General features: G+C 36.1%; 2 protein-coding genes across 4 annotated transcripts in view; one reads left to right on the top strand and one right to left on the bottom strand.

The window, feature by feature from the left end:
* Positions 1 to 11,585: 11,585 nt before the first annotated feature.
* On the top strand, positions 11,586 to 22,629 carry LOC306866743 (histone H2A.Z-like). 2 transcript variants are annotated; one of them, XR_013783964.1, is made up of 6 exons: positions 11,588 to 11,824; positions 12,107 to 12,184; positions 12,344 to 12,457; positions 12,532 to 12,661; positions 19,293 to 19,407; positions 21,826 to 22,629. XR_013783964.1 is itself a non-coding variant. In XM_079412067.1 (5 exons), exons 1-5 carry the CDS (start codon positions 11,651 to 11,653, stop codon positions 19,352 to 19,354), a joined length of 558 nt encoding a protein of 185 aa, XP_079268193.1. In that variant the 5' UTR covers positions 11,586 to 11,650; the 3' UTR covers positions 19,355 to 21,266. The 2 variants fall into 2 exon arrangements, 1 of the variants encoding a protein (XP_079268193.1); XM_079412067.1 differs by lacking the exon at positions 21,826 to 22,629 and having other exon boundaries at positions 11,586 to 11,824; positions 19,293 to 21,266.
* A 1,267-nt stretch (positions 22,630 to 23,896) lies between these two features.
* The window catches only part of LOC306874711 (eukaryotic translation initiation factor 5A-1), a 28,813-nt gene continuing 26,039 nt past the window's right edge, over positions 23,897 to 26,670 (bottom strand). The window contains exons 8-10 of one of the 2 annotated variants that reach the window (XR_013784651.1): positions 24,867 to 24,912; positions 24,702 to 24,764; positions 23,897 to 24,618 (exon numbers count right to left, since the gene is read on the bottom strand). The gene's annotated coding sequence lies outside the window, so the exon portion shown is untranslated. The remainder of the gene's footprint in view (positions 24,619 to 24,701; positions 24,765 to 24,866; positions 24,913 to 26,670) is intronic. The other variant, XR_013784652.1, reaches the window with a different exon arrangement.

Raw genomic sequence — 26,670 nt, forward strand, 5'->3', positions numbered from 1 at the left:
TTCGAGATCTCCACCTGGAACCGCTAAGCTCCCCTCCGCGAGACGGAACGCGACTCTGTGATCGTCGGAGACTCCATCATCCGGCATGTCCGTGCTACGTTAGCTGAAGGTAAAGTGAAGTGACATTCAGCCAAGTATGGTGACCCATACTCGGAATTCGTGCTCTGCATTTAACCCATCCAACGTGCACACACACAGCAGTGAACACACACACACCGTGAACATACACCCGGAGCAGTGGGCAGCCATTTTATGCTGCAGCGCCCGGGGAGCAGTTGGGGGTTCGGTGCCTTGCTCAAGGGCACCTCAGTCGTGGTATTGAGGGTGGAGAGAGCGCTGGACATTCACTCCCCCCACCTACAATTCCTGCCGGCCGGAGACTCGAACCCGCAACCTTCGGATTACAAGTCTGACTCTCTAACCATTAGGCCACGACTTCCCCGTAAAGTGCACACTCACTGTTTCCCCGGTGCTCGTGTTCTCGATGTTTCTGCACAGATACCCGCGATCGTGAAGGGCGACGAGAGCATCGGTGCTGTCGTGCTGCACGCGGGGGTTAATGACTGAAGAGGGACTTCAGGAGCCCGATCGAGACGGTACGCAGCACATTGCCCGCGGTGAAGATCATCGTGTCAGGACCGCTTCCCACGTATCGACAAGGAAGCGAAAGGTTCAGTAGACTGTTTGCTTTAAACTAATGGTTATTGTCATGGTGTAAAGAACAGAAACTGCTCTTTGTTAATAATTGGAATATTTTCTGGGAGCGTCCTAGGCTTTTCCGTGCTGATGGCCTGCACCCCAGCAGAGTCGGAGCAGAACTCCTGTCGGACAACATCTCCAGGACGCTACTCTCCATCTGACTGGTAAGCCAATTCTCAAATAACTGCTATGATGACTTTTGTTCTACCCATTTTGTTCTTATTTAGCACAGTGGCTAGATTAACAAATAAACACATGCCACCTGATCTAAATATTCCCTCACAGTTTAATAGTAATGACTTTATGAATTTCTTTACTGATAAAATAGATAACATCAGAAATACAGAGTATTTCAGCTTCATTCATCGCACCCAAAGAAAAACTGCAGTGCTTTACAACTATAGGACAGGAAGAGCTAAATAAACTTATCAGTGCATCTAAACCAACAACGTGTTTATTAGATCCTGTACCCACTAAACTACTGAAAGAGTTGTTACCTGTAGCAGAAGAACCGCTTCTCAATATTATTAACTCATCGTTATCTTTAGGTCACGTCCAAAAACCATTCAAGCTGGCGGTTATTAAGCCTCTTATTAAGAAACCACAACTAGATTCTAATGAACTGGCAAATTACAGACCCATTTCAAATCTTCCGTTTATGTCTAAAATTTTAGAAAAAGTTGTGTCTGCTCAATTGTGCTCCTTCTTGCAAAAAAATTATCTCTATGAAGAATTTCAGTCAGGTTTCAGGCCTCACCATAGTACAGAAACTGCACTTGTTAAAATTACAAATGACTTACTTCTTGCTTCAGATCCAGACTGCATCTCATTGCTAGTATTACTTGATCTTAGTGCTGCGTTCGACACTATAGACCATGATATACTCATAGATCGATTACAAAACTATACTGGTATTCAAGGGCAGGCTTTAAGATGGTTTAGATCCTACCTGTCCGATCACTACCACTTTGTTCATTTAAATGGAGAGTCATCACAATTATCACCAGTAAAGTATGGAGTACCACAAGGATCTGTCCTAGGTCCTCTGCTATTTTCAATATACATGTTGCCTCTTGGTAATATTATTAGAAAATACGGGATTAGTTTTCATTGTTATGCTGATGATACTCAACTATATATCTCAACAAGACCAGATGAAACTTCTAAACTATCTAAGCTAATAGATTGTGTAAAAAATGTAAATGATTGGATGACCAATAATTTCCTCCTATTAAATTCAGATAAGACAGAGATATTACTTATTGGACCAAAAAACTGTACACAGAATCTCTTGGATTACAATTTGCAACTAGACGGATGCACTGTCACGTCCACTAAAGTCAAAAATCTGGGTGTTATATTAGACAGCAACTTGTCCTTTGAAAATCATATTTCCCATGTTACAAAAACAGCATTCTTCCATCTTAGAAACATTGCCAAGCTTCGAAACATGCTACCTGTTTCTGATGCAGAAAAGCTAGTTCATGCATTCATGACCTCTAGACAGGACTATTGTAATGCACTGCTAGGTGGTTGTCCTGCATCTTCAATAAACAAGCTACAGATAGTCCAAAATGCAGCGGCTAGAGTTCTTACCAGGTCAAGAAAATATGATCATATTACCCCAATTTTACAGTCTCTGCACTGGCTACCTATTCAGTTCCGTATCATTTACAAAATATTATTACTTGCCTATAAGGCCCTAAATGGTTTAGCTCCTGCGTACCTAACTTGTCTTCTACCACGCTACAATCCAACCCGCTCCCTAAGGTCGCAAAACTCTGGACTTTTGGTAGTACCTAGGATAGCAAAGTCCACTAAAGGAGGTAGAGCTTTTTCACATTTGGCTCCCAAACTCTGGAATAGCCTTCCTGATAATGTTCGGGGTCAGACACACTCTCTCTGTTTAAATCTATATTAAAGACACATCTCTTTAGCCAAGCATTCACATAATGCATCTTATAATCTTGTACTGCAGTTATATCTGATCAAATTAACATCCCGTGGTAACTAGGAATGACCGAACACCTGAGGAAAGATAATGCCAACCCCTCAGAGGACTTTGGAGGATGCCAATGCTCAGACAACATACAAAATGACCAAATTTTGCCATAGGTCAAACATATTAAGGTTCTGCAATATATAAATATATTGTGAAAACTTAAATTCCTGTAGAACTGCTTTGCAAAGATTTGTATCGTAAAAAGCGCTATACAAATAAACTTGAATTGAATTGAATGTGTAAAAAAAATACGATTTTTTTTTTTATTTTATTTTTTATAAAATGAGCATGAGGAGAGCATCTTAATGGAATGAAATGAGTCAGTCAAAGGTAGAAAATGTAAACAACTTACTAACTAATATAGGCCTACAGAACAGAAAATTAATGATTTATGAAACACGTTGTTCGATGTTGATTACCGCGTTATAATGAAATTACAGCACTCAGCAAAACAAATAATTAAATACATCTCCCATTTTGTGTGAGAGTTGCAAAATCCGCAATGTCACTGGTCTATGCTAGAGCCATAGAGAGAGAGAGTTGCGACAACTCCATTGACTCCAATGGACCGTTTTTTTTACAGCAATGGCGGATCGTGGACCCACTCAATAGTTCCCGGAAGTTTGCGCTAATACTATCAGCGCCATAGAGCTGCAGCAGAGGAGACCACTGTGACGAACTTTTAAAAGGTAAGACATTTATAAAAACAAATTGTATATTATCAGCACAGCTAATCAAATTGCCTTGTGCATTAAAACAGATCATTATGAGATTATTCCTCACTTAGTAGATTTACAGGATGTTAATCATTCTCTACATGCAGTTGCATACATCGTTGTGTAATTAAGGCTTTTAAACGTGATTTTTGCTGGTGGGGAGTTATTTAATAGACTTGGATTTATTGCAAAGGATGCTGATGGACCTAAGTGAGAATGAAAAGTTTAAAATAGGTGAGCACTTTTAATTTCAGAATTACGCTAGACCAAAAATGTATTTTATAATATTTTACTGAAGTAATCACAGTAAACCTGTACATTATTACTGTATTTTATACTTAAACGTCTTAGCAACTATAGAAGTACTGTGTTGAAGGAGCAGTGATGCCACAGGACTGAAATGGGATGGAGCATCACTTAACCATTTCTCCTGTGTTTTTCTCCTTCTCTATCTTGCTCAGAACAAGAACCACCTGAAGACTCCCTGTAATAAGACATCACCCTCACAATGAGTCTCTTCACTGGGTTTGGCAAGTCTCTCCCTGTTCTTTGTGAAAAAGTGCCAGTTCCCAAGTATGATTCCATCACATTTTGTTGATGTAATCTATAGATTGCTCCTGCTGACTATATCCAGCCTCTCATGAAGACTTCAGATGACCCATCACTTGTGAAGAGATGACGCCAACCCTTGAGAGGACTTCAGATGAAGCTGACTCTGAATAAACATACAAAACTGATAAATTTTCCTTGCATTGTAATGATCACATCATGTAACCATTGCTTTAATTTGTTCATTGTTTCTGTATACATGTTTCATTGTTTCTGAATACATGACATTACTTAACTGCATGATTTGTATAGTCTAATTTTAGAACATTTCTGCCATATGAACATTACTTTGACACCGTTACACCTGTTAACAGAACTCTTATTTGTAATATAGAAACATTCATTTTCTGTAAAGTTGCTTTGAAACTGTGTATAATAAAACGTTCTATACAAATAAATGGGAATTATTTATTTAATTATATGTATAGTTTATTATAAATGTATAAATAGATTGCTATAAATAAGAGCATAACAAAAGTCAACATACATAAACTATGATTTAATGTGTAAAAATGTTTTAAGTTGTTTTAAATTTGAATATACTACAAATAGATTTTTATATATTAATAAAAGGGGTGCACAAGAATCAAAAACATTAAACAAGATTCCTTTTCACTTAATCTTAAAATATCTTCACTTATTTGGAATGCATTTTCACACACACACATATATATATTCAGAATCTGAAGTTACCTTGGTAAAAGACCACGATGTCGTTTAAATAACATGGACTTTTATAATGGTAACTTCGGCCAAAAATATGTTAACAAGGCAGGTATGGATAGCTGACCAAATTAATCCTCAAATATTAGCGGATTTTATCTTTTAAAAACAAGACTGATGCAGCTACGTATACATTATTTTATAAATAATGTAAATAAATAATTTTATTGTCTACTAATGACCAAAACAGTCACCCCTTAAGCCATTGTGAGGTAAATAACACTCTTAAAAGACTATAGTGAGTCACTTTTTTGAAAAGACACACAAAATAATACACCAGAAAAAAAAATGGCTAATACTCAGGACCAAGATGGCCTCAATGATCATGACTACAGTGTGGACGGGATACGTGAGGCATGTTTTGACGAACTTGTTGAAGAAGAGATGCAGAGGGCAAAACCTCTGAGCGACCACACTCCGTTACAGAGTCCAAATCCAAAAAAATTGAAAAAGAGAGATGAATCAAAAGAAATAAGCATGGAAAGCATATACGATGCTATTCACACTCTGTCACAAAGATTTGAGGAAAGACTGGATGCGTTCGAAAGAAAGTTTGAAAACTTTGAACAGCGCATCCAGAATAGCGAAAAAAAGGTGACAGAAAATAAAAATGAAATAATTCAACTCAAAGCACAAGCGGATAGACTGACAAAAGAGAACAAGGAGCTGAAGGAAAGATGCCGGGAAATCGAGCGATACGGAAGACGATGGAATCTCAAATTGATCGGGCTACCGGAGAAGGAAAACGAGGATACAAGAGAGATGGTGATCGGTATTCTCACAAGAGTGATTCCGATTTCAGTGGAACAACTACGAGACAAGGTTGATACTGTCCATCGTCTGGGAAAAAAAAATGATCCCGCCTTCAACATGAGACCACGACCGATCATCATGCAGTTTGGTATGCGGACGACGAGGGACGAGATCTGGAGGAGGTCGAGGGAGGCCAGAGTCTGCAAGGAGCTGCATGTTCAATTTAGACAGGACTGGTCAAAAGAAGATCGTGAAGCCCGGGCAAAGTTGTATCCGACGGTACAGGAGGCCAGACGCAACGGGAAGAAAGCGTATTGAAGGAAGGGTATGCTATTATAGACGGAAAAAGAGTGGAGGCACCTTTCACAGGTTAAGTTTAGTGTCATCACCTTGATTCAGAAAGTTTGATTAAGGGGACTGTTACTGTTAATGTCAAAGTTGAAATCTATGACAGATTGTTCATTCCTGCCTTAAATCCTATTTTCTAAGCGCATCTAAGAGCGTGTATTTTGTTTCATTCGTATGTCTATTGTTTTTAGTTCTTTAAATGTTCGAGGTTTAAAGAATAATATTAAGCGTAAGGCCATTTTTTTATTTTGTAAGGAAGTCAAAGCCAACCTGATTTTGCTACAAGAGACACATTCTAATAAGGACGATGAAAAATTTAGGAAGCAACAATGGGGAGACAATATTTTGTATTCACATGGAACTTCTCACTCTGCAGGAGTGATTATTTTATTTTTTAGGTTTGTGGGGAAAATTATTGATTATAAAAGTGATGAAGCAGGTCACTGGCTAATGGTTGTGGTTGAAGTATTTGATTTTAAAATTATTTTGATTAATGTATATGGGTACAACAACAGGTCTCTCAATAAAAATATGATGTTAAAGTTAACTCAAGCTATCAGGGAATGGAGTGCAACTTATGGCACGGATAGCATAATAATAGGAGGTGATTTTAACATAGCACCTAATTCCTGGCTTGACAGGAAACCTCCCAAGGGGTTACAACCAGAATATAATGACATGTTAAATAATTTTTGTTTATCCAATAACTTGGTAGATTATTGGAGAGTGACACACCCTAACACAATGCAATTTACTTGGATCAGCCCAGCAGATGCTAACCTATGTTCAAGGATAGATTATTGGCTTGTGTCTCCAAATATTACTAATCTTACACCAAAATGTGATATTCAATCATCTCCTCTCACGGATCATTGTCTTATTGGTTTGTTACTCTCAATAGTCAAACAAAAACAAAAATCAAACAATATTTGGAAATTTAACAATACCTTGTTGCTGAACGAAGAATTCTGTTGCCAGATTAGAATAATATGTCTTGAAACTGATGACATGGATTTGTCAGATATAAGTAAATGGGAGTGGTTGTCAGATATAAGTAAACTGGTAAGAAAATAGCCGACAACCGTAAACGTAAACAAAAGGAAATAGTTGAAAAGATAAGTTTATTATGTGGACAACCTAACATAACTGTAGAAGAGACACACGAGTTACACATGCTTCAGAACCAGAGCCGGCCCAAAGCATAAGCGAACTAAGCGGCTGCTTAGGGCCCCGTGGCCACCAGAGGGCCCCCAAGAGTAGTCTACATTAAAAATGACCGTTTATTTGATCCTTTATTCGTGATATATGTCAATGGACAGTGGTAATTATACAAAAGTGAAATATTAAATAATTAAATATTCTATGCATATCATTTGATTATTTCCATAGCGACGTGTCATGCAGGCACAATAATAATAATATGCGCGGGACGCCGCCGTGTGGATCTGTCGGATTAACATCACGTAAATTCACCTATTTCTCCCGAAATACATGCAAGTATGTGGTCAGTCAGCTGGGAGAAAAACAGAGTAAACTTTATGGTAAATGTGTAGCCTATATTTGATAGGAATAAACCATGTCGTCCATTAATTGAAAGGATTATTATTGCCACTTTCCATAGAAATCATCGTGTTGCCTATAGCCTATAACAAACTAAATGTCTTTTTTTTTTTTTTTTACTTAAGTGTATTTAAATGTCTGAAACCTAAAATAAACTGTATTTAGTTGAAAACACTGAACAGTTATGAAATATGAAAAGCACAGAGCTCGTCTTTCTCTGGCTCAAAGGGTTAAAATCAATGGTGTTTTTCGGGTGGAGGGGGTTTTGTGGCACAAATCAGAGGTGCGTTTCTGTAAACCATTGTTAGCTAACTATGGTCGTTATTTCCACTGAACTCTATTTGTAACGACAGAACTTGAGACCATAGTTGCTTTTTGGAAATGCACCCCTGGTTAGATCAGTAAAAATTGCCATAACTTTCCTGGGTATATATTTTTGTAATAAAAGTAAGCTTCTCCTCAGCCTACATTTAGCGTCTTTGCTATTATATTCCAATATCATTATGCCTCAATTAGCTAGATATAAATTAAGAGTTGTTGTTTTATATAGATGCTCACTGTTGTGTTTATTATTTATTATAAAAAAGTATGACTTGTAATAAAAGTACAACTTCGATTAATATTTATGTGGTTAAAATAACATTGTTATTTTATATGCCACTTAATACTTTAAGTATGCCACTTAATACTTTAACCCCCGGTTTCTTGTTTCACAGACAAGGCTTAAGCCTAGTCCTAGACTAAAATGTGAATCTGAGCTATTTCAGCTGAAAGAAACTTGCACCGACTGATCTTAAAACATGTCAGTGCTTTTGTTTTGTCTTATGATGAACACCTGTAATGCCTTTTTTCTAAGGCATGTTTATAAAAATCACTTAAATGTCCTAATTGAACTATGGCTTAATCCTGGCTTAGTCTAAGCCCTGTCTGTGAAACCGAGCCTAAGACTTTGAATGTTAAAGTGAAAATTAACACCTGACCACTGTTGTAAGTGTGCAACTGTTATTCAAAACCACAGAAGGGTAAAAACATGCAGGCAGACACTGGTATGATGTAAGCAACAGCTACAACAAACACAACTGATAATGGGTGTGTTAGAGTGTGTGAATAATCAAGCTTTCACAATAACCAGTCATATTGGCGGCACCGAGGGGCCCCCAAATAAAATTCTGCTTAGGGCCCCATAAAGGCTTGGGCCGGGCCTGTTCAGAACCAATTAGATGTTATATACTTGGAGAAAGCAAAAGGCGCCTTTGTAAGATCAAAAGCCAAATGGATTGAGCAGGGGGAAAAAAAAACTCATAATATTTTTATAGCCTTGAAAAACGGAGACAGGCTAAAAAATGTATAACACAATTAAACCAAAATGGAAATATTATTCAAGACATAAATAAAATAACAGAGGAAGTATGTCAATTCTATAGCAACTTATATAAGAAAAAATTTCAGAGTGATGATTGTGATGCCTTTATGAATAGTGTAAAAGAAAATGTAACAAAACTAACAGATGAAGACAAATTTTTACTAGAAAGAGATGTAACTTTAACAGAAATTGAAACAGCTTTAAAACAAATGAAAAATGGTAAATCACCGGGCATTGATGTTTATCTATAGAATTTTTTAAGACTTTTTGGACAGATATTAAAAATTTATTATTTAATGCTTATCTCGACTGCATAAAAAATGGTCAGTTATCCCCTACAATGGAAACTGGTCTGATAACCTTGTTGCCCAAACCCAATAAAGACTTATTACTATTAAATAATTGGAGACCTATAACTACTTTGCAATGATTATAAATTACTAGCTTTAGTATATGCTAATAGAGTAAAAAATGTCTTGAACAATTTAATAGACGAATTTCAGTCAGCTTTTATTAAAGGTATAGACATATTCATAACAATGTGAGATTAATTATGGATATGTTAGATTACCAGAGCCTTATTAACACAGAAAGCTTAATATTGTTTATTGATTTTTTCAAGGCATTTGATTCTATCGAACATGACTTCTTACTGAAATCGCTCCAACTTTTTGGGTTTGGCAACAACTTTTGTAAGGTAATCAGAATGTTTTATGACCAAATATACAGTTATATTTTACTTCAATCAGGCATCACTCCAAGAATTAATGTCTCTTGTGGAATAAGACAAGGTTGCCCAATTTCACCAAAATTATTCACTCTCTGTACGCAGCTTTTGGCCTATTATGTAGTAAATAATAAAGAACTTGAAGGGATAAACGTTTGTGATACCGAATTGAAAATGAGCCAATTTGCTGACGATACAGTGATATTTCTAAAGGACAAATCAATTCTTCAGAAGGCTTTAAATGCGATTTCTGTTTTTTCAAGGGCATCAGGTCTTTGCCTTAATCAAAAAAAATGTGAACTATTACCCTTGTATAATTGCACTGAGACAGACTTGGAGATGATTACAGTTAAGAATGATGTTAAATACTTGGGAATTCATCTATCTAAAAACTTGGCAATAAGAGAATCCAAAAATATAACAGAGAAAATTGAAGAAATAAAAAGAAACCTAAATCTTTGGTTAATAAGAGACTTAACTATTTTAGGACGGAACATATTGTCAAAATCAGAAGGGATTTCTAATTTAATTTACCCAAGCTATTCTCTCTGTATTAGTTCACAAAACATAAGAAAAGCAAACACTATAATTTACCAATTCATCTGGCGTAATAAAACGCACTATATCAAAAAATCACAACTTGTAAAGGACTATAATAAAGGTGGGTTAAAAACAATTGATTTTGAATCTATGGTTGGAGTTTTTAGAATTAACTGGGTAAAAGGCTTTTTAGATAAACCTGATTCTTTATGGTATCGTATTCCCAAAAATATTTTTGATAAAGTGGGAGGCTTAGAGTTTCTTTTAAAGTACGATTTCGAGGTATCCAAATTGCCACTAAAACTGTCTGAATATCATAAACAAGTTCTCCACTACTGGAAGATGGTATTTACTCATAATTTTACACCACATGGCTCCACCTTGTGGAACAACAGAGTGATAACAATAAGTAGAAAAACACTTTTTTTCAGAAATTGGTTTGAAAAGGGAATCATTTTCATCACAGATATATTAGATGAACAAGGTAATTTTCTTAGGTTTACAGATTTTAAAACAAAATTTAATATACAAAGTTTAATAAGGGATTATAATAAGGTATGTAAAGCAATACCAATAGCCCTATTAAATATGATACAAAACTATTTACATTATTCCAAAAGTAAAAAAAGCAAAAATGTAACAACAAGTGTATTAGCAAAATATACAAATGTAAACTATTTCATGATTTTGACCAAAATATAAAAATAAGGCATTATGATGACAAAATAACGAATAAATACATCAAATTCATGAAATGGCCTATACCTCCTAAAATCAAAGAAATGCAATTCAAAATTATAAATGGGTATTATCCAGCAGCAGATATGCTTAAAAAGAGATTTGGTTTTGAAGTGGAGCCATGTGTGTTCTGTTCCCAGGAAGATGAAACTATTGAACATTTGTTTTTTTGTTGTCCAGAGATAAAAATATTCTGGCAAGATGTCATGAGTTGGCTGGAAACAAAAATGGAGAGAATTACACAATTAAAGTTAGAGCAAATTCTTTTTGGTAAGGAAAACCTTCCGAAGGAACTTTTTAGAATGTACAATATCATAACAATTATGGGTAAATACCATATTCATAAATGTAAATGGCAAAACAAAAATCCATCCCTAATGGTGTTTAAAATTGAATTGAGGGAATACTTTGCTCCTTTGAAACTTCTGAAAGATTCCAGTGACAACATTTACTCTCTATGTGAAGATGTCTCAAAATATTTGTCATTGTAACTTGTAAAGCTTCCATGTAACTTTATTTTAAGAATATATGAAGACTGTGGTCAATATATATATATGAATAACTTTGACATGCCTTATGGACTGAAGTGCCTTTGCTTAATTTATTTTATTTTACATTTATTTGTATTTATTTTCTTTATTGAAATTTGTTCCATTTAATTGTGTTTACTTATGTTATGCTTAAAAGTCTCCCGACGAGAGATTTAGTAAATTGTGTTTTGTAAATAAGTGTGGAAAAAAAAAAAAAAAAGCATTCCAATTGCCCGCTATGAACTTCCAGGAACTATTTGAGGTCTACGTGAATCACGTGACGATCAAGCGTTTTAAACTTCCGTTGTCGCAACTCTGTTTCTCAACGGCTCTGGTCTATGTATGAGCCAAACAACAAAACACGAAGCTGATTGGCTAGTTTCCAAGGCGAGAGTCCCGGATTTAGAGGCGGTTTATATTTACACACACCGAAGGCGCGTAACTCAGTTCGAATTTGGTGAGGACAGGTTTGTGCAGGATCAGTTCAAGCAATCGACATTCACAAATTGCAAAATGGTGAGTATTTTCCTTCTGTGTCGTATGTTTTGATCCATTCGTATTTTGTATATACGCCTAACAAATTAAACTTACATTTAAAATGATTTCTTAGTCTGTGCGGCTAGTTAGCTGTAGCTCGTGTGCTAACTGGCGTCCTATCAACACCAGCGCCGCGAACTAAGCGAATCTGTAATGTGTGCCGACGTTATTTTAGCGCAGTCTTGTTCGTAATGTTAACTGAGGTCTTGAGACCTTTTACACTTAAAACACGATGAGTGAATGTGGTTCTGTTGGTTGCAGGCTGGGGGTAAAGCAGGAAAGGACTCCGGGAAGGCGAAAGCAAAGGCTATTTCGCGCTCACAGAGGGCTGGACTGCAGGTCTGATACCACCGTAATGAACAAAGGCTTTAATTCAATTCCTTCAACTACAAATTCGTTTGGAAATTCTTATTCGGGCGGTTATACTATTTTTCTAATGGAAAATGGCATGCTTCGAGCCAGTATAACTTATTCGTCTCTCATCTTTGTCAAATTTAGTTTCCAGTGGGTCGTATCCACAGACACCTGAAGTCCAGGACCACTAGCCACGGGCGCGTCGGAGCCACCGCCGCAGTGTACAGCGCTGCTATTCTGGAGTATTTGACTGCTGAAGTAAGTAAAAAGAGACTGCTTTGGGGCAGAGGTTTATCAAACCTGTGAGTTAATGTGCTTGTTTTTACACTAAGGTACTTGAGCTAGCAGGAAATGCATCTAAAGATCTGAAGGTTAAAAGAATCACCCCACGTCACTTACAGTTGGCAATCAGAGGCGATGAAGAGTTGGACTCCCTCATTAAGGCGACTATTGCGGGTGGTGGTAAGTTTTCTCATATATGTATATGTGTATTTGCAAAAACCGATAACTTTATTTATTTTCAGAAATCAAGTTTTTTATTTATTTTTTCCGCACTCCAAGTAATATCAATCAAACTGCAGTTGGGTTGTTTTAAGTAGTAATAACTTAAACAAATACAGGTCATTTACAAAATTAAAGTTAATTGAAAGTAGGGCTGGGCGATATGAGCAAAAATTCATTTTTTTTTTTTTTTTTGCTGATTTGCGGTATACGGTATATATCTTGGGTTTTTTTCTATGCTTTTGTATTTGGATTAAACAAAGTGAATGTAACCATGTAGGCATGTAATTTGTGCAAAAGGGTTAAAATTACATTACATTGTAACATTGCAATCGAAAAACAAATAATACTTTTAAAGCAGTTAAATTAACTAAAAGAAGTTAAATTTACTATACTAAAATGAAAATAAAGCAGGGCTCCAAACTGCGACTAAAATGGTCGCATTTGCGACCAAAAATATTGATTTGCGAGTGAAGTTTTTGCTGAGGTCGCCACTGGCGACTATATATAATTTGCATGAAAGGACTTTTTTCCCGATTGTTTTGCGCTCACATCTTTTATGTTCACGTATTAAACTTACATAAGACGATGCGCATCAAAGTTTTACTGGAAAAGAGTTTCAAACAGTCCTCGTCTCTGCCGCACACAGTCTGCTGAACGCAGTGAGAGAGACCTGAAAGGGCCTGTTTACACCTGGTCACTTCATGCATTTTCTCTGATCGGATATCTATATGATTTGTTAAAACGTTTCCCCATTTACACTTGGCCACATAAATGGGTCTTCGCAAAACGGATATAAATCCGTTCTTCAATTCCCACTTCATATGCAAATATAACGGAGTTCACGTCAATGATAGCAATGGATAATTTTATTAATTATCAGCTAATTTCAATATCAGAGACCGCGATAAGAGAGCGCGCGGCATCAGCACTGGAAAGATAGGCTAGTCTCGCTACTTTTAATGAAGAAGATTGTGTGTTGAGCGTCTGCGACTTACTTTCAGGTTCATTCAGTTTGCGCGTCGCTTGCTGAAGAAATACTCTGCTACTCATCCGCGGTGATGCTTGTTGCATTGCGCTGTCATATCTGACTATAACATGCCATATAGGCTATAAAACGATCTCACACGTCTATTACTTTAATATTATGGGAGGAGTAAAATTACCATATGTGGTTTCAACAACCAGATGCATTTACACTTGTCCGGTTTCGCCCAGACCACCTCCTGAAGTACTTCGAGCGATTGGATTTATATCCGTCTCGAATGCGTTTCGGACGGCATTTACACCTGGTCTTTTCAGGATCAGATAGCTATCCGATCAGGAAAAAAATGCATGAAGTGACCAGGTGTAAACAGCCCCAAAGTGCATGTGCAGAAAAGCCGTGTCTATTTCGTGCACAACTTGAACAAACTTCAACAGGTAAAGCTGTCAGCTCTGTGGATACTTATCGAGATCTTAGTCTATATGCTGTGTTCTGTTAATGCGTGGACTTCCTGTTATTTGAAGCGCACTTGCCATCCAGTAATCACAAAAAGCTTTGTGCTGTCTTACTTTTTAATAAACAAAGTATCAGCTTTAAAATGCTACGAAATTCAAATTCTGCGGTTTGGGGTGCTCTTTAATGCGGACCACAAGCGCATACTTTCGGTAATATAAACACCAGTACCCCGCGTCCACACGGTCCGTGTATGCGTCCGGATCGTGCGAGCGGAGAGTATCGCACTTAATGCTCAGGCGCGATCTCTTTAGCACCTCAGTTAAAGCAGCAAGTGAACCCATTATATATTTCGATTTACTACTTTAGTATGAAATGAACATGATCAAAAGGTATGCAATAAGAAAGCCTATAGTACAACTTACTGAAATGTTTCATGTAAAAGCTCATTCAGTGTTTCAAACTGAGGAAATGTATAAAGCTTGTAAACATTGCATTGTAATACATTTACCTCAGAATAACCACTCAGTGTCCATAAACTCATCAGTCAGCTAGAAAAATAACTATAAAGAGGAGCGTTTTGCTATATTTATGCGCTGTTGCATATTAATATTTTTACTTATTCTGTTGTACATGATTCAACTCCTCCTATAAAATTGCATTTTACTAATGAAGAAAAACAGACTGAATGTGTGAAAGACGTGGCAACATTTATAGGATGCACTGCACTCAGTTGCCAAGTGATGCTTATGGTCCATGATATTGGTACAGATTCTGTGTAACGAACAATTCTTTGTGACTGTATATTTCAAGTTGTAAAAGACATTTAATTCACACTTTAAGTGAACCTTAGTCCCCCGGTCGACCTGATCATCTACAAGATGGATTAAAATGCTGATAAAGCCTAGAAAAGATAAGACATAAACACATGACAAAATGATTGAAATGTTAAAATAGGGGGGAAAAATAAAATGATAATAATAAAATAAACCACTTTTATTCTGTGGCACCTAAAAAAATAATTTGGCGCCTAAGTTTTTCTTTTATAGGAGCCAATGGCTCCTTACTCGATTTTTTTTGTCTGGAGCCCTGATAAAGCACAGACTAATTGAGTAAAAAGACTATTTTGATAAACCCTAATTAGAGTTAGTGTTATACAAATGTACTTGCAGGTTTAAAATTCTACATATGTCACATTTATTGTTAACTACAATTATTTCAGCAAAATGTATATTTTAGTCAGAGTTATTGTGCTCGTATTTAATTGAGCTCCGTCTGTTTGGCGCACATGCGCATGGCAGCGCTCGTTCTAAATTAAGTCTGTGAAGTTTAGTGGTGCAAAGCAAAATCTCATGTACTTCTGACTTCAAAATGAAAATATTTCCATGGCTTTCTAACATTTACAGATGGAGAATATACCTATGAAATGTAAGTTATGCATTTCGGAAAACAGCACGTCTCAAACACATTAAACAGCGTGTCTCTGTCAGCGGCACACTCAGTCTTTCTGTCAGAGCCACTTTAAACTGAAACTATAAACTATAGGCTACTATATCTTCCGAGTTTTTAAAGCCCTTCATATAAAGCTTGATACAGGAAGAACAAATTGTATGATGGACTTTCTCCGCAGCAGTTCAGTCTGTGTCCTCCGCTATATTTTTTCAGATGCCCTCGAATCAAACTACTGTATCGATATAAATGATATTGCCTCATACTGTATCGCTTATAAAAATATATATCGATATATTGTACAAACTCGATATGCTGCCCAGTCCTAATTGAAAGTATGTTTGTTTATTACATATTAAAAGTTTGTTTTATAGCAAAAGCAGGTAACTCCAACTGTCGGCTTTGGCAAAAGCAGATAACTCCACATTTCATGTTTTAGAGTTTAAAAAAAAAAACACTCGTTTAATCTTTAATCTCCTCGGATGACAATGTAGATGCCTGAGAAGCGTTGTTGTTGTGATCATAAGATTTCTCATATGGACGTCTGTAAAAATACATTTACATATCACCTCAGTGATAAAACTCATGGATTCAGATGGCGATTTATTCACAGTGATCCTGCGAACCAGAGAAAGTGCTGCTCACGTGGCCAGTCACATTGTGTGCCGTAAATAAAATTAATTTTATTTACAAATGTATTCTTATTATTCCAAGCATATTTTATCATGTATAATCCTATTCATTATTTGATTATTTAAATCTCCTGTTTAAAAATAGAAAAATACGCACTATAGTTGTATATAATTATACGTGATATATATGCCTTTATAATACACATTTTAAAATTGTATTGCATACTTGCCGCTGCCATAATAAAGACCCATTTCGAATGTTTACGTGCTTTTCTTCTCTTTCTGCTCCCAGTCTGCTGTGGTGGAGCAGTTATGAAGTATTGTTCTTTTGAAATACTTTTCAGCACTTCAGAAGTAAATATGTATGCAAATTACACCGAAGTACAACAGTTACCGTACGGTGTTCGGGAGTGTTCAAAAAGGGTTTAAATGCTGAATTTTAATCAATTTCTTCTCGTAAACTCAGAGATGTGGATTCGGACGGCAATTAAATTACCACACAACCTTGGTGTTTGTCCAAAAACAGTAGGTAATTTGGCCGGGGATTTTCATGGGGGTGGTGAGAGAGAAACGCAGATGTCCTGGATTCGGACGGCAAGTAAATCACCAACTACCTCCTGTAAATGGTGAAAATCACTTGCGTCCCCCTGAGAAACAATTACCGTCCGAATCGGGCTATAGACTGTATGGATGTGATTTCGCGCAATACACAGAGCTTTTCCCTCACCACTCTAACGTGCTGGTTTTGCAAGGTTCCGTGAAAACGTTTTTATTTTCATTTACAACCTGAAGAAGATATCACCGGTTCATCAAGTCCGTCAAAATTATCCATCCTCGATCACTTTTAAGCCCTGTTTGGACCGTAATTGTTTCTCAGGGGGACGTAAGTAATTTTCACCATTTACAGGAGGTAGTTGGTGATTTTAATGCTGTCCGAATCCAGGATGTCTGTATTTTTCTCTCACCATCCCCGTAAAAAATCCCTGGCTGAATTACCTACTTTTTTTTTTTTTTTTGACAGACATCAAGGTCGTGTGGTCATCTCTTGAGTTTACGAGAAGAAATCTATTCAAAATTCAGTGTTTAATCTCTTTTTGAGCACTCCATAACACTGTGAGGTTGTATATTTATTTCTGAAATGCTGGAAAGTATTTAAAAGAACAATATAATAACTGCTCCACCACAGCGACTGGGTGCAGAAAGAAAAAAAGTACTTTAACATTTGAAATGGGTCTTTATTATGGCAGTCACAGGTATGCAATACAATTTTAAAATGTGTATTATCAGATATATATCGCGTATAATTATATACAACTATAGCACGTCTATTTTCCTATTTTTAAACAGATCTATATCAAATAATAAGTACGATTATATATTATAAAATATGCTTGGAATAATAAAAATACATTTTACACAAGAATAAATTTAATGTGACTGGCCACGTGAGCAGCGTATTCCCGGGTTCGTAGGATCACAACTCACTCGTCCACTGAATAAATCACCTTCCAAATGCATGCGTTTTATCACTGAGGTGATATGTAAATTTATTTTTACAGACCTCCATATGAGAAACCATTACCGTCTGAATCGGGCTTAAGTCACCTTCGAATTTTGAATCGATTTCTTCTCGTAAACTCAGATGTGGATTCGGACAGCAATTAAATTACCACACGACCTTGGTGTTTGTCAAAAAACAGGTAATTCGGCTGGGGATTTTTACAGGGGTGGTGAGAGAAAAACGCACATTCTGGATTCGGATGGCAATTATATCACCGACTAGGGATGCCACAATTCTCAATATAATATTGAACCGTTCGGTACGACATCCACGGTTCAATACGCGCTTGTGAATTGCGGTTTTTTCGGTTTTACGTTTAAATAATTTATGTGCGTTTTATTTCTCTCCGAATTGACTGTTTGTGTGTGCCTGTAAGTCTACGAGCTGAGATGAGGAAACTCCTTCCCGCGAGTGAATATTCAATCATATGCTCTAAAGTTAGGGGGCGCTTAACCATCATTCCACACTTTAACATGGCGAGCTGCGGTGAAGTGAGGCAACAGTACGAGGAAGCGCCGGCGTCTTTCAAATCCGCGGTGTGGAGACATTTCGGTTTTGCCGTTGAGTATAGTCAGCGCTCTGAGACTCGCGCTCAGGACTGCGCATGCGCACTGGCTGATCTAGCCTGAGAAATAAGCTTTGTATAACGCTATTTGAGCAAAAGAAACAACAAATTTATGTGTTCCCCAGTTTGTACATGGGCTACCAGCAGCTCTAAGATTTCAGTGTTAATTTTTTATTTATTATACAATACACTAGGAACTAGTGTAGGCTACTGTTCTTGGCTTTTAAGTAAAATAAAGGAGCATTGCAATAAATCGTTTTTATTTTTTTCTCCTTAACCTCTTACTGTTCCTATTGCCTAAGCATAGAATAACAAAAAAAAAACACTTATGTGTCAAGCCATCAGAACCAAACCGAACCGAAAACCGTGTTAAAAAACCGAGGTATGTATTGAACCGTAGGCTAACCGTATTGTTGCATCCCTATCACCGACTACCCCCTGTAAATGGTGAAAATCCCTTGCGTCCCCATAAGAAACGTTGTTTAACGATAACAGTCCAAATAATGAAACTCCTCAGCTAGCACGTCTTTTCAAAGTGAAAGTAGCCTTGTCACCTGACCTGAATACAGCGCGCATTGATTCGCTAAAATGGACTTCTCGGCTTCTGTTCACAAACAACAGGGTCGCTTGTCGGCTTCTGCAGTAAAACGTGAACTCACGATGCCTTGAACGTGGACAATACCGGCTTTTATTACAAAACATGTTTACGGTTCAGCTCGCGCTATATGTGGCAAATAATGCATGGCAATCAGGTTTTTTTTTTTTTTTTAAAGTGGCGTTTATCTGTTTTTGCATAAACTATATATATATATATATATATATATATATATATATATATATATATATATATATATATATATATATAAATAAACCTTTTTTTTTGGGTGTCTGCGTCTAATCCAATTGTAAAATGTAATTCTTGTGTTCTTTGTTCCCAAACCTCATAGGTGTTATACCCCATATTCACAAGTCACTTATTGGGAAGAAGGGACAACAGAAGACCGTGTAAACGACACTGTTTGCTGTCTCAGGAAATGAAAGTGTTCAACTGTTGTTGTGTGGGTGGGTTTTTTTGGTTTGTTTTTTTTGGCTTGTATATTAGAATTTTAAAACTTTATTCAGTTTTGCAGTTACTCATTTCTGGGGTATTATTTTCAAACATGGCTTCAGAGAAGCTTTTTTCCCCCATTTTTATAATGTTCGGCTAGTCTTGTGTACCCGTTTTAATTTGCAATGTGCCATTTGGCTTTTGAATTTGTGGCGTTTCAGGATTTTATTCTAATAAAGCTCAAATTGCCAGTAAATATAAAGGTCCTGGTCATTGTATTAACCCTAAAAGAGGCAACGTATCCTGGGGGATGCAAACATTTGAGAAGCTGTGGGGAGAAGCAGTGAAAGTGTAGGTCTTATTTTTTGGTTTCATTTTGAAAGGGCGTTTTTTGTGAATATTTTAGATGGGGTATATTTTTTCTTTCTACATTAATTGTTTAGCTCACAGGAAGCATTTAAAACTGCATGGCCACCTGTAGTGGGAAATCTACTCGCCCTACTATAAAAGTTGATCTAGTTCGCATATTTACACATGTTGGAGGCGACTTTAACACTAGAACCACCAGAGGTCGCTGTATACCTATAACCGCCAGCTGGTAAATTTTACCCACACGGACGGCAACTGTTTTTATATGGCTAAAGGACATATTTCATTGTATTATGCCACTGTCTTCACAAAGAAGTGTCTGGAGTCATGAAAGTATTGTCTAGTCGTCAACTATATTTTTACCCTGTTGTTTTATGTTAAAGATTATTTAATGCAGCCTACACTAATCCATTATGGTCAGTAAACAACAAAAAAAAGCATGCACTGACAACTGAAATTAGAAGGTAGTAAATATTTGGGTGGTGTAATATAATAATACAATGTCATTAATATATTAGGATAACCCATGTTATTTAAATGACTAAAATAGACAATAATGAGCATTAATAATTCACCACACTGTGTAGGATGATGCTATGACAAATTCAAGTGCACAGCTTCACCTAGGCCCAATTATTAACTTTAGTTATATCATTTATAATTTGAATAAGAGAACATCAATAAACTTCAGGTAATCAAAAAAAAAATGTAGCTTATTCATGACATCATAGATTGAATTTTTTTATTTTCTTTAGGAAACGCCAGACTAGAATAAATAGCAACACGGTAGCAAACGATATGACAAGACAAAAATTAAATAAAACCAAAGTTTGACCAATTATGAGTAACGTTAGGCTAAAATATCTAAATATGATGTCTGGATCACTGTCAGATGCTAAGCCGACCCAGGACGCATAACTTAACCATCAGACTCTCCATCACTCATGGCATTTTGTGTTTCTAATACCTACCTTCCATAATTCGCCACCTTTTAGTCATTTCTACTTCATTTATGAAACTGATAACCGCTAAATCAGTGAGTAAAAGGCGTTGCCTAGAAATGTACAATGTTAAAACATAAGCGGCAAGAAAATGACCGCAAAAATATATGCATTATATTGTGGGTAAATTTTACCCGCATGGCACTTATTGGTATAAATGCTGTTTTTTTTTTTTTTTTTTTTATCTGGTTTTATCTAATTTTTAACAACATTTGGATTGTAAATTACATAATTTTAGTAAAAGTCAATGACTGGGAGACTTGAATGTTTTGTTGAAAATCTTTTATGAACATTTGAAAAACAGCCACGGGTAAAATTTACCCCTTGGCGGTTATAGTGTTAAAAAGCTGTTATTCAGCATTAGCTTATAAGGTTTATATAGAAATTTTATGAATTAAATGCTTGCATTTTTTGTAATCAGTCTCTAAATGCTTGTATCTCAGGGGATACGTCGCTCTTTTAGGGGTATAAATCAAGAAATAAAAACATATGCGTAGACTCTGATTTTGTGGCTTGTGTTTTAGAAAATCAGATCTTTTTGTAATCTTGACAAAGCACATATCGTTGGAAAGATCTGACAGTCAGGGTTCCATATTTGGTAACTTGTGTAATAGAAGTGATATTGTGACAGAAAATGATTGATTTGTGACACAAAACTGCATAAAAAAAATCAATAGAGTTTGGGTATAACCCAGTGGATATTTTTGGTATAGTGCCCAAACTAAATCTCACAGGAACCATTATTGTTGTGATATCAACTTCAAATTTGGAACACAACTTGGTTAGACATATGGCTTTGATTTCATAGAAATTGTAGTGTTCAACATATTTTATAAAATACTTATTTTATATAAAATAAAAATAGTATACTACATTCTTTATTGTAAACTTAAACTTCTATAACTTTTGTTATACTTAGTTTTTTTTAAATGCTTTCATTTCAGCAATAATCTGCTATGTGTCTTCATTAAAAAGAGACCAATCTTAGGTCTGTATTCCAAAGTGTTCAGGAATTACAGCCACGCTGTAACAAGCATTGATAAACAAGTGTTCTGTTTTCAGTGAATTCATACCTCCAAAGGGGCGACATATCCTGGGAGATACAAACATTAAGATAAGTTTGTGAATAAGAGTCAAGTTTTGAAAAAAATCATGAAATTTAATTATTTGAGTTCCAATAAGATGGAAAATAGAAATAAATAAATTTTCTGATGTCTCTTTATGGTTTTGCCCTTTTTAGGGTTAAAAAGCAGTAAATTGAAAGTGTTAAAGTTCCTTTTTGTGTATTTCAACTATTCAGACAGGTGTGGATAAATGCAAATGTTTAAAAATGATTGGAGAGGGGACTACTCCAAGTGTTTTTTGTTGTTGTTGTTTTTTAAAGAGAATAACTTCATTGCCAAGCAGTGTTGGGGAAAGTTACTTTTATTACAATATTACGTTACTCCCTAAAAAAGTAACTAATTACGTTACTTAGGTACTTTTTATGGAAAGTAATGTTACGTTACTTTTTAAATATGAGCAGGGCTTGATTGTTTTAAGTATAAACTTGATAAGTTCTAATTATAGCAAATGTAAAAGCCCTTTTACACCAAAAAGTGTAATGAATAAACCTCAGGCTGAAGGAAAAGTAAATTCACATCTGTAAAGTAGAACGAAGGAGAAGAAGGTTCAACACTCTTCAGCAATAAAAAACAATGGTATTGTTGCTTCTAGTACACGTATATATGAGATGCATGATAACATTTAAGAATAAAGAATGTTAAAAAGTTTTCTCTCGGTTTCATAAACAAGGTTTAAGCCTTGTCCTAGACTAAAATGTAATTCTGACCTTTCAACTGAAATAAACTTGCATCGATTGATCTTAAAACATATCAGTACCTTTGTTTCTAAGCCAGGTCTAATCCTGGCTTAGTCTACACCCTGTCTGTGAAACCGGGCCATGAAGTCGCATAAGTGTAGCCAAACTTTTACAGATGAGTAAATGATTAAACTAGGGCTGTGTATCACCAGCAAAGTCACGATACGGGACTGCACTGAATTTTACCTCAGATGAATTTAGTAAAACTGCTGTTCATTAAACACTGCATACTATAGGTCCATTGCTAACTATTGGCAGAACAGGCACTTGACTTCTGCATTATGAAGGGCCTCCATAACTACCACAGTTCATTATAGGTCGGCTTATGTTTCATGTTTACATTGTGCACTGTCCACCAGGTACAATAGAGTAGGGGAACTGTAACGTCAATTTGTAGGCGGATCGGCTGTTAGCATGAAACTGGTTCCCTCGACAAAAAGCCAGTAGGCTTTTGGATTATCGCAAAAAATAAGCTCTGTGTTCAAGCATAGTTCATGAAACTTACATGTTTTGTCCATCAATATAATCTTCGCAAAAAAATATAACTGATGAATTTTGAAGCCTAAATAAAAGCGCCAGAACTGAAAAACTAAACTTAGGCTATAAACGAACTACTGCAATAAGGTTGCTCGCCTTCAACGTCACGACCACCGCACTCCCGACAACTTTCTCAAACTTATTTTTAACATGTTCATTGAAACGCATTTACTCTGTATATGAATTTTAATCCACGCTACATGAACCTTTTCATATAAACTGGAATAAATACAAAATTAGAGCCAAACTGAAATGAAACATTAGTAAGTGAATAAATGAAATAATCTTAACTAAATGACATTTGAAACCCACGTATTTCTGTATACATTTCGAAATAAGGTGCATTAAAAGTCAATCAATCCTTGATTAATATGAATATTTTAATTAAAATCGTATCCCTGCATATTTAATCTTTTAAATGACAGTAGAGCGCAAGTTTTTGGATATGGTAAGATTAAACTTATTTTAGTGAACAAAGTACCAGATTTCAGCTCTCATTTTGTTACACTTAGAAAGATGTGTTAAAAATGACACAACCTGTGTTAAATTTTAACACATTAATGGGTGAGTTCTGGGCCGTTTTTTGTGTTAATTTTTACTCATTCATTGTGTTGATGGTTTTAGCACAGTAAATGTGTCAGAAAGTGCTGTCCTTCACTACATACATTGTTAAAAAACATACATGAAATTCTAAACAAAATGTTCACATTTGACAATATGAATGGAAAAATCATTGGCTGTTTAGCTTGTCAAAATATTTATATATATTATATATATATATAATTATATATATATATAATTACATTCATAGAACTGCAGAATATATATACAATTTTAAGCAGTCAAAAAGGAAATGTCCAACATAGGGCAAAACAGTTATTTTCATCTCATTAGGTAACATGACACATAACCCGACCTTCATAGTCATTTCACTTTTTTTCCAAACTTTGCTGGATTGCTGGTGGACATGTGGGACTGCAATGGCAAAGTATTTTGAAAGAAGTCTCTTTGATGGTCAAAAAACATTTCTTATTATCAATGTCCATCTTTTCCACAGCATAGGAGTAAAAGTCATTATCAAATAGCCTTTTAAAAGCCAACACAATGTTTTTGTCCACCTTTGGGAATAAATGAACTTCTCTGAAGACTGGATCCTGCTCAGAACTTTGCCAACATCAGAATGTTCCCTGGTCTGTATGCGTGTCCACAAACACAAATGTCCTTCAGTGGAGATCCTATTATTTTTTATTTATTTTTAACCTGCATTTTTAAACCTTTTTAAACATAATTAACAGCTTGTCAATAACATATACAAACATTTCAGCTGAACTGCAAACTAAATTGTCAGATTTAATTTTAATACTTATCCTAAATTCTGTCCAAAAATGCTGAGATCTATAGAGAGAAAGACACCAATTGAGGATTTAGCCTTCAGCTTGTCTGCAGTGAAGGAGTAGCTGTTTGAGACAAAAACACATTAAGACACATGCAAGCAATCACAATGTGAAGATCTTTCTCCTTCCTAGAGTAGTTAACCCACCTGTGCTCTGATATTAGGTACCTTCCTGGTCATGCAGGACTGCAATGGCAGAGAGTCTTCTGCCTAACGAAAGATCAAAATAATGCTAAAATATAAACTAAAGTTTATAAACAAAAGAATACTTGATTTGGTATGATTGAATGTGAGTTTTACTGCAGTGCTTACCTGAATTGTGAACAGAAAATATTCCATCTTCTGATTGGTTCATTTGCTGTATAATAAACAATGTTAGACATCACATATTTGATATAATGTTAGCAAATTTAGATTGTAAGCTACCTGGTCTGCACCAGTGACTCCAAAGCACTTATAACATATTGCTAATCATTTCAGCAAACTTTTAAATACTTTAGACATAACAAATAAAGAGCATTGCCAGCACCATTTCTTTATTAACAAAAAAAAAAAGTCTAAAAGTGCGGTCATATTTACCACTGCTTGGCAAAATTTTGCGTGCTAAATTCAGTCATTTGTAAAGGTGTCTTTACTCTTGGGAATTTCGAGTGAAAGTGGGAAAACATTGTCTATCTAAAATCAGTTTTCAACGCGTTTTCGCCGTGCTGACAAGCTGCTTGATGTAACTTTACGTTACAGTAAAGTTAACGTTGCATATGTGCTTCAGCTAACTAACGTTATTGACAATGACCAGGTTTTTGCCCACAAAATTTTGCTGTGACCGCACGTTTAAAACAGTATTACAACAATAAGCAGCAAGAAACATTGTTTTTGTTAATAAGTGTAAGCAAAATATGATTTCAAGAACATCTACCTACCTAAATCTTGCTAGCAGTGTCTGGCGCGAATCGTCTCCTCCGCAGTAAAAAAGTGGTTTTGACGAGCAGTTTTGACGCGAGGGTTAGTCGATTAACGTAGTAAAGCGATTATGGTATAAATACGATACTTTACTTACAACAATACAGAAGTAAAACAAAATGGCATGATGCATTACAGACTAAAATGACTATGGGCTGACTGGATTCTGTTCAAAGACCCTAACGTTAGTCCCTATTGGTTCACACTAGCTAATTTAAATAGCAGACGTCTTTAAAAACTACACATAAAGTGTTAGCACATCGGTACACACATATTGTGTTAAATGCTGTGTGTAAATACATAAGTTGTGTTGATTTTTAAACTACACATAAATATCAGAATCAGAATGAGCTTTATTGGCCAGGTATGTTTACACATACAAGGAATTTGTTGTAGTGACAGAAGCTCCACAGTGCAACAGAAAGACAGCAACAGGAAAGGACACAGATAATAATAGAATAATATCCAAATAGGCAATGTACAAAGCAGCAAAAACACAATATATAATATAGACAACTATGTATGTACAGGTCAAGTATGTGCAAATTAGAAATGAGAAATACAAATAAAATAAGTGAGTGTGGAGAATGGATAATGTATTATAGTTGTGTGTTCCACATTTATTGTTGAGTGTTCATGAGATGGATTGCCTGAGGGAAGAAACTGTTACTGTGTCTGGTCGTTCTGGTGCTCAGAGCTCTGTAGCGTCGACCAGATGGCAGCAGTTCAAAGAGGGAGTGTGCTGGATGTGAGAGGTCCAGAGTGATTTTCCCAGCCCTTTTACTCACTCTGGATAAGTACAGTTCTTGGAGAGTGGGGAGGGTTGTACCAATGATTCGCTCAGCAGTCCGGACTACTCTCCGTAGTCTTCTGTGGTCAGATTTGGTAGCTGAGCTGAACCAGACAGTTATTGAAGTGCAGAGGATGGATTCAATGATGGTGGAGTAGAATTGTTTCAGCAGCTCCTGTGGCAGGTTGAACTTCCTCAGCTGGCGAAGAAAGTACAATCTCTGCTGGGCCGTTCTGACAATGGAGTCTATGTGAATATCCCACTTCAGGTCCTGGGAGATGGCGGTGCCCGGGAATCTGAATGACTCCACTGCAGTCACAGTGCTGTTCATGATGGTGAGTGGGGGGAGAGCAGGGGGGTTTCTCC

The sequence above is a fragment of the Barbus barbus genome, assembly GCF_936440315.1.
Source record: "Barbus barbus genome assembly, chromosome: 1".
NCBI classification, from domain to species: domain Eukaryota; kingdom Metazoa; phylum Chordata; class Actinopteri; order Cypriniformes; family Cyprinidae; genus Barbus; species Barbus barbus.

Bases quoted from the DNA above. Each gene is read 5' to 3' on its own strand.
- LOC306866743 (XM_079412067.1), top strand. From the start codon at position 11,651: ATGAGCCAAACAACAAAACACGAAGCTGATTGGCTAGTTTCCAAGGCG. The intron at 12,185-12,343 runs GTCTGATACCAC...TGTCAAATTTAG, and splicing joins CACAGAGGGCTGGACTGCAG to TTTCCAGTGGGTCGTATCCA. The intron at 12,662-19,292 runs GTAAGTTTTCTC...CAAACCTCATAG, and splicing joins GGCGACTATTGCGGGTGGTG to GTGTTATACCCCATATTCAC.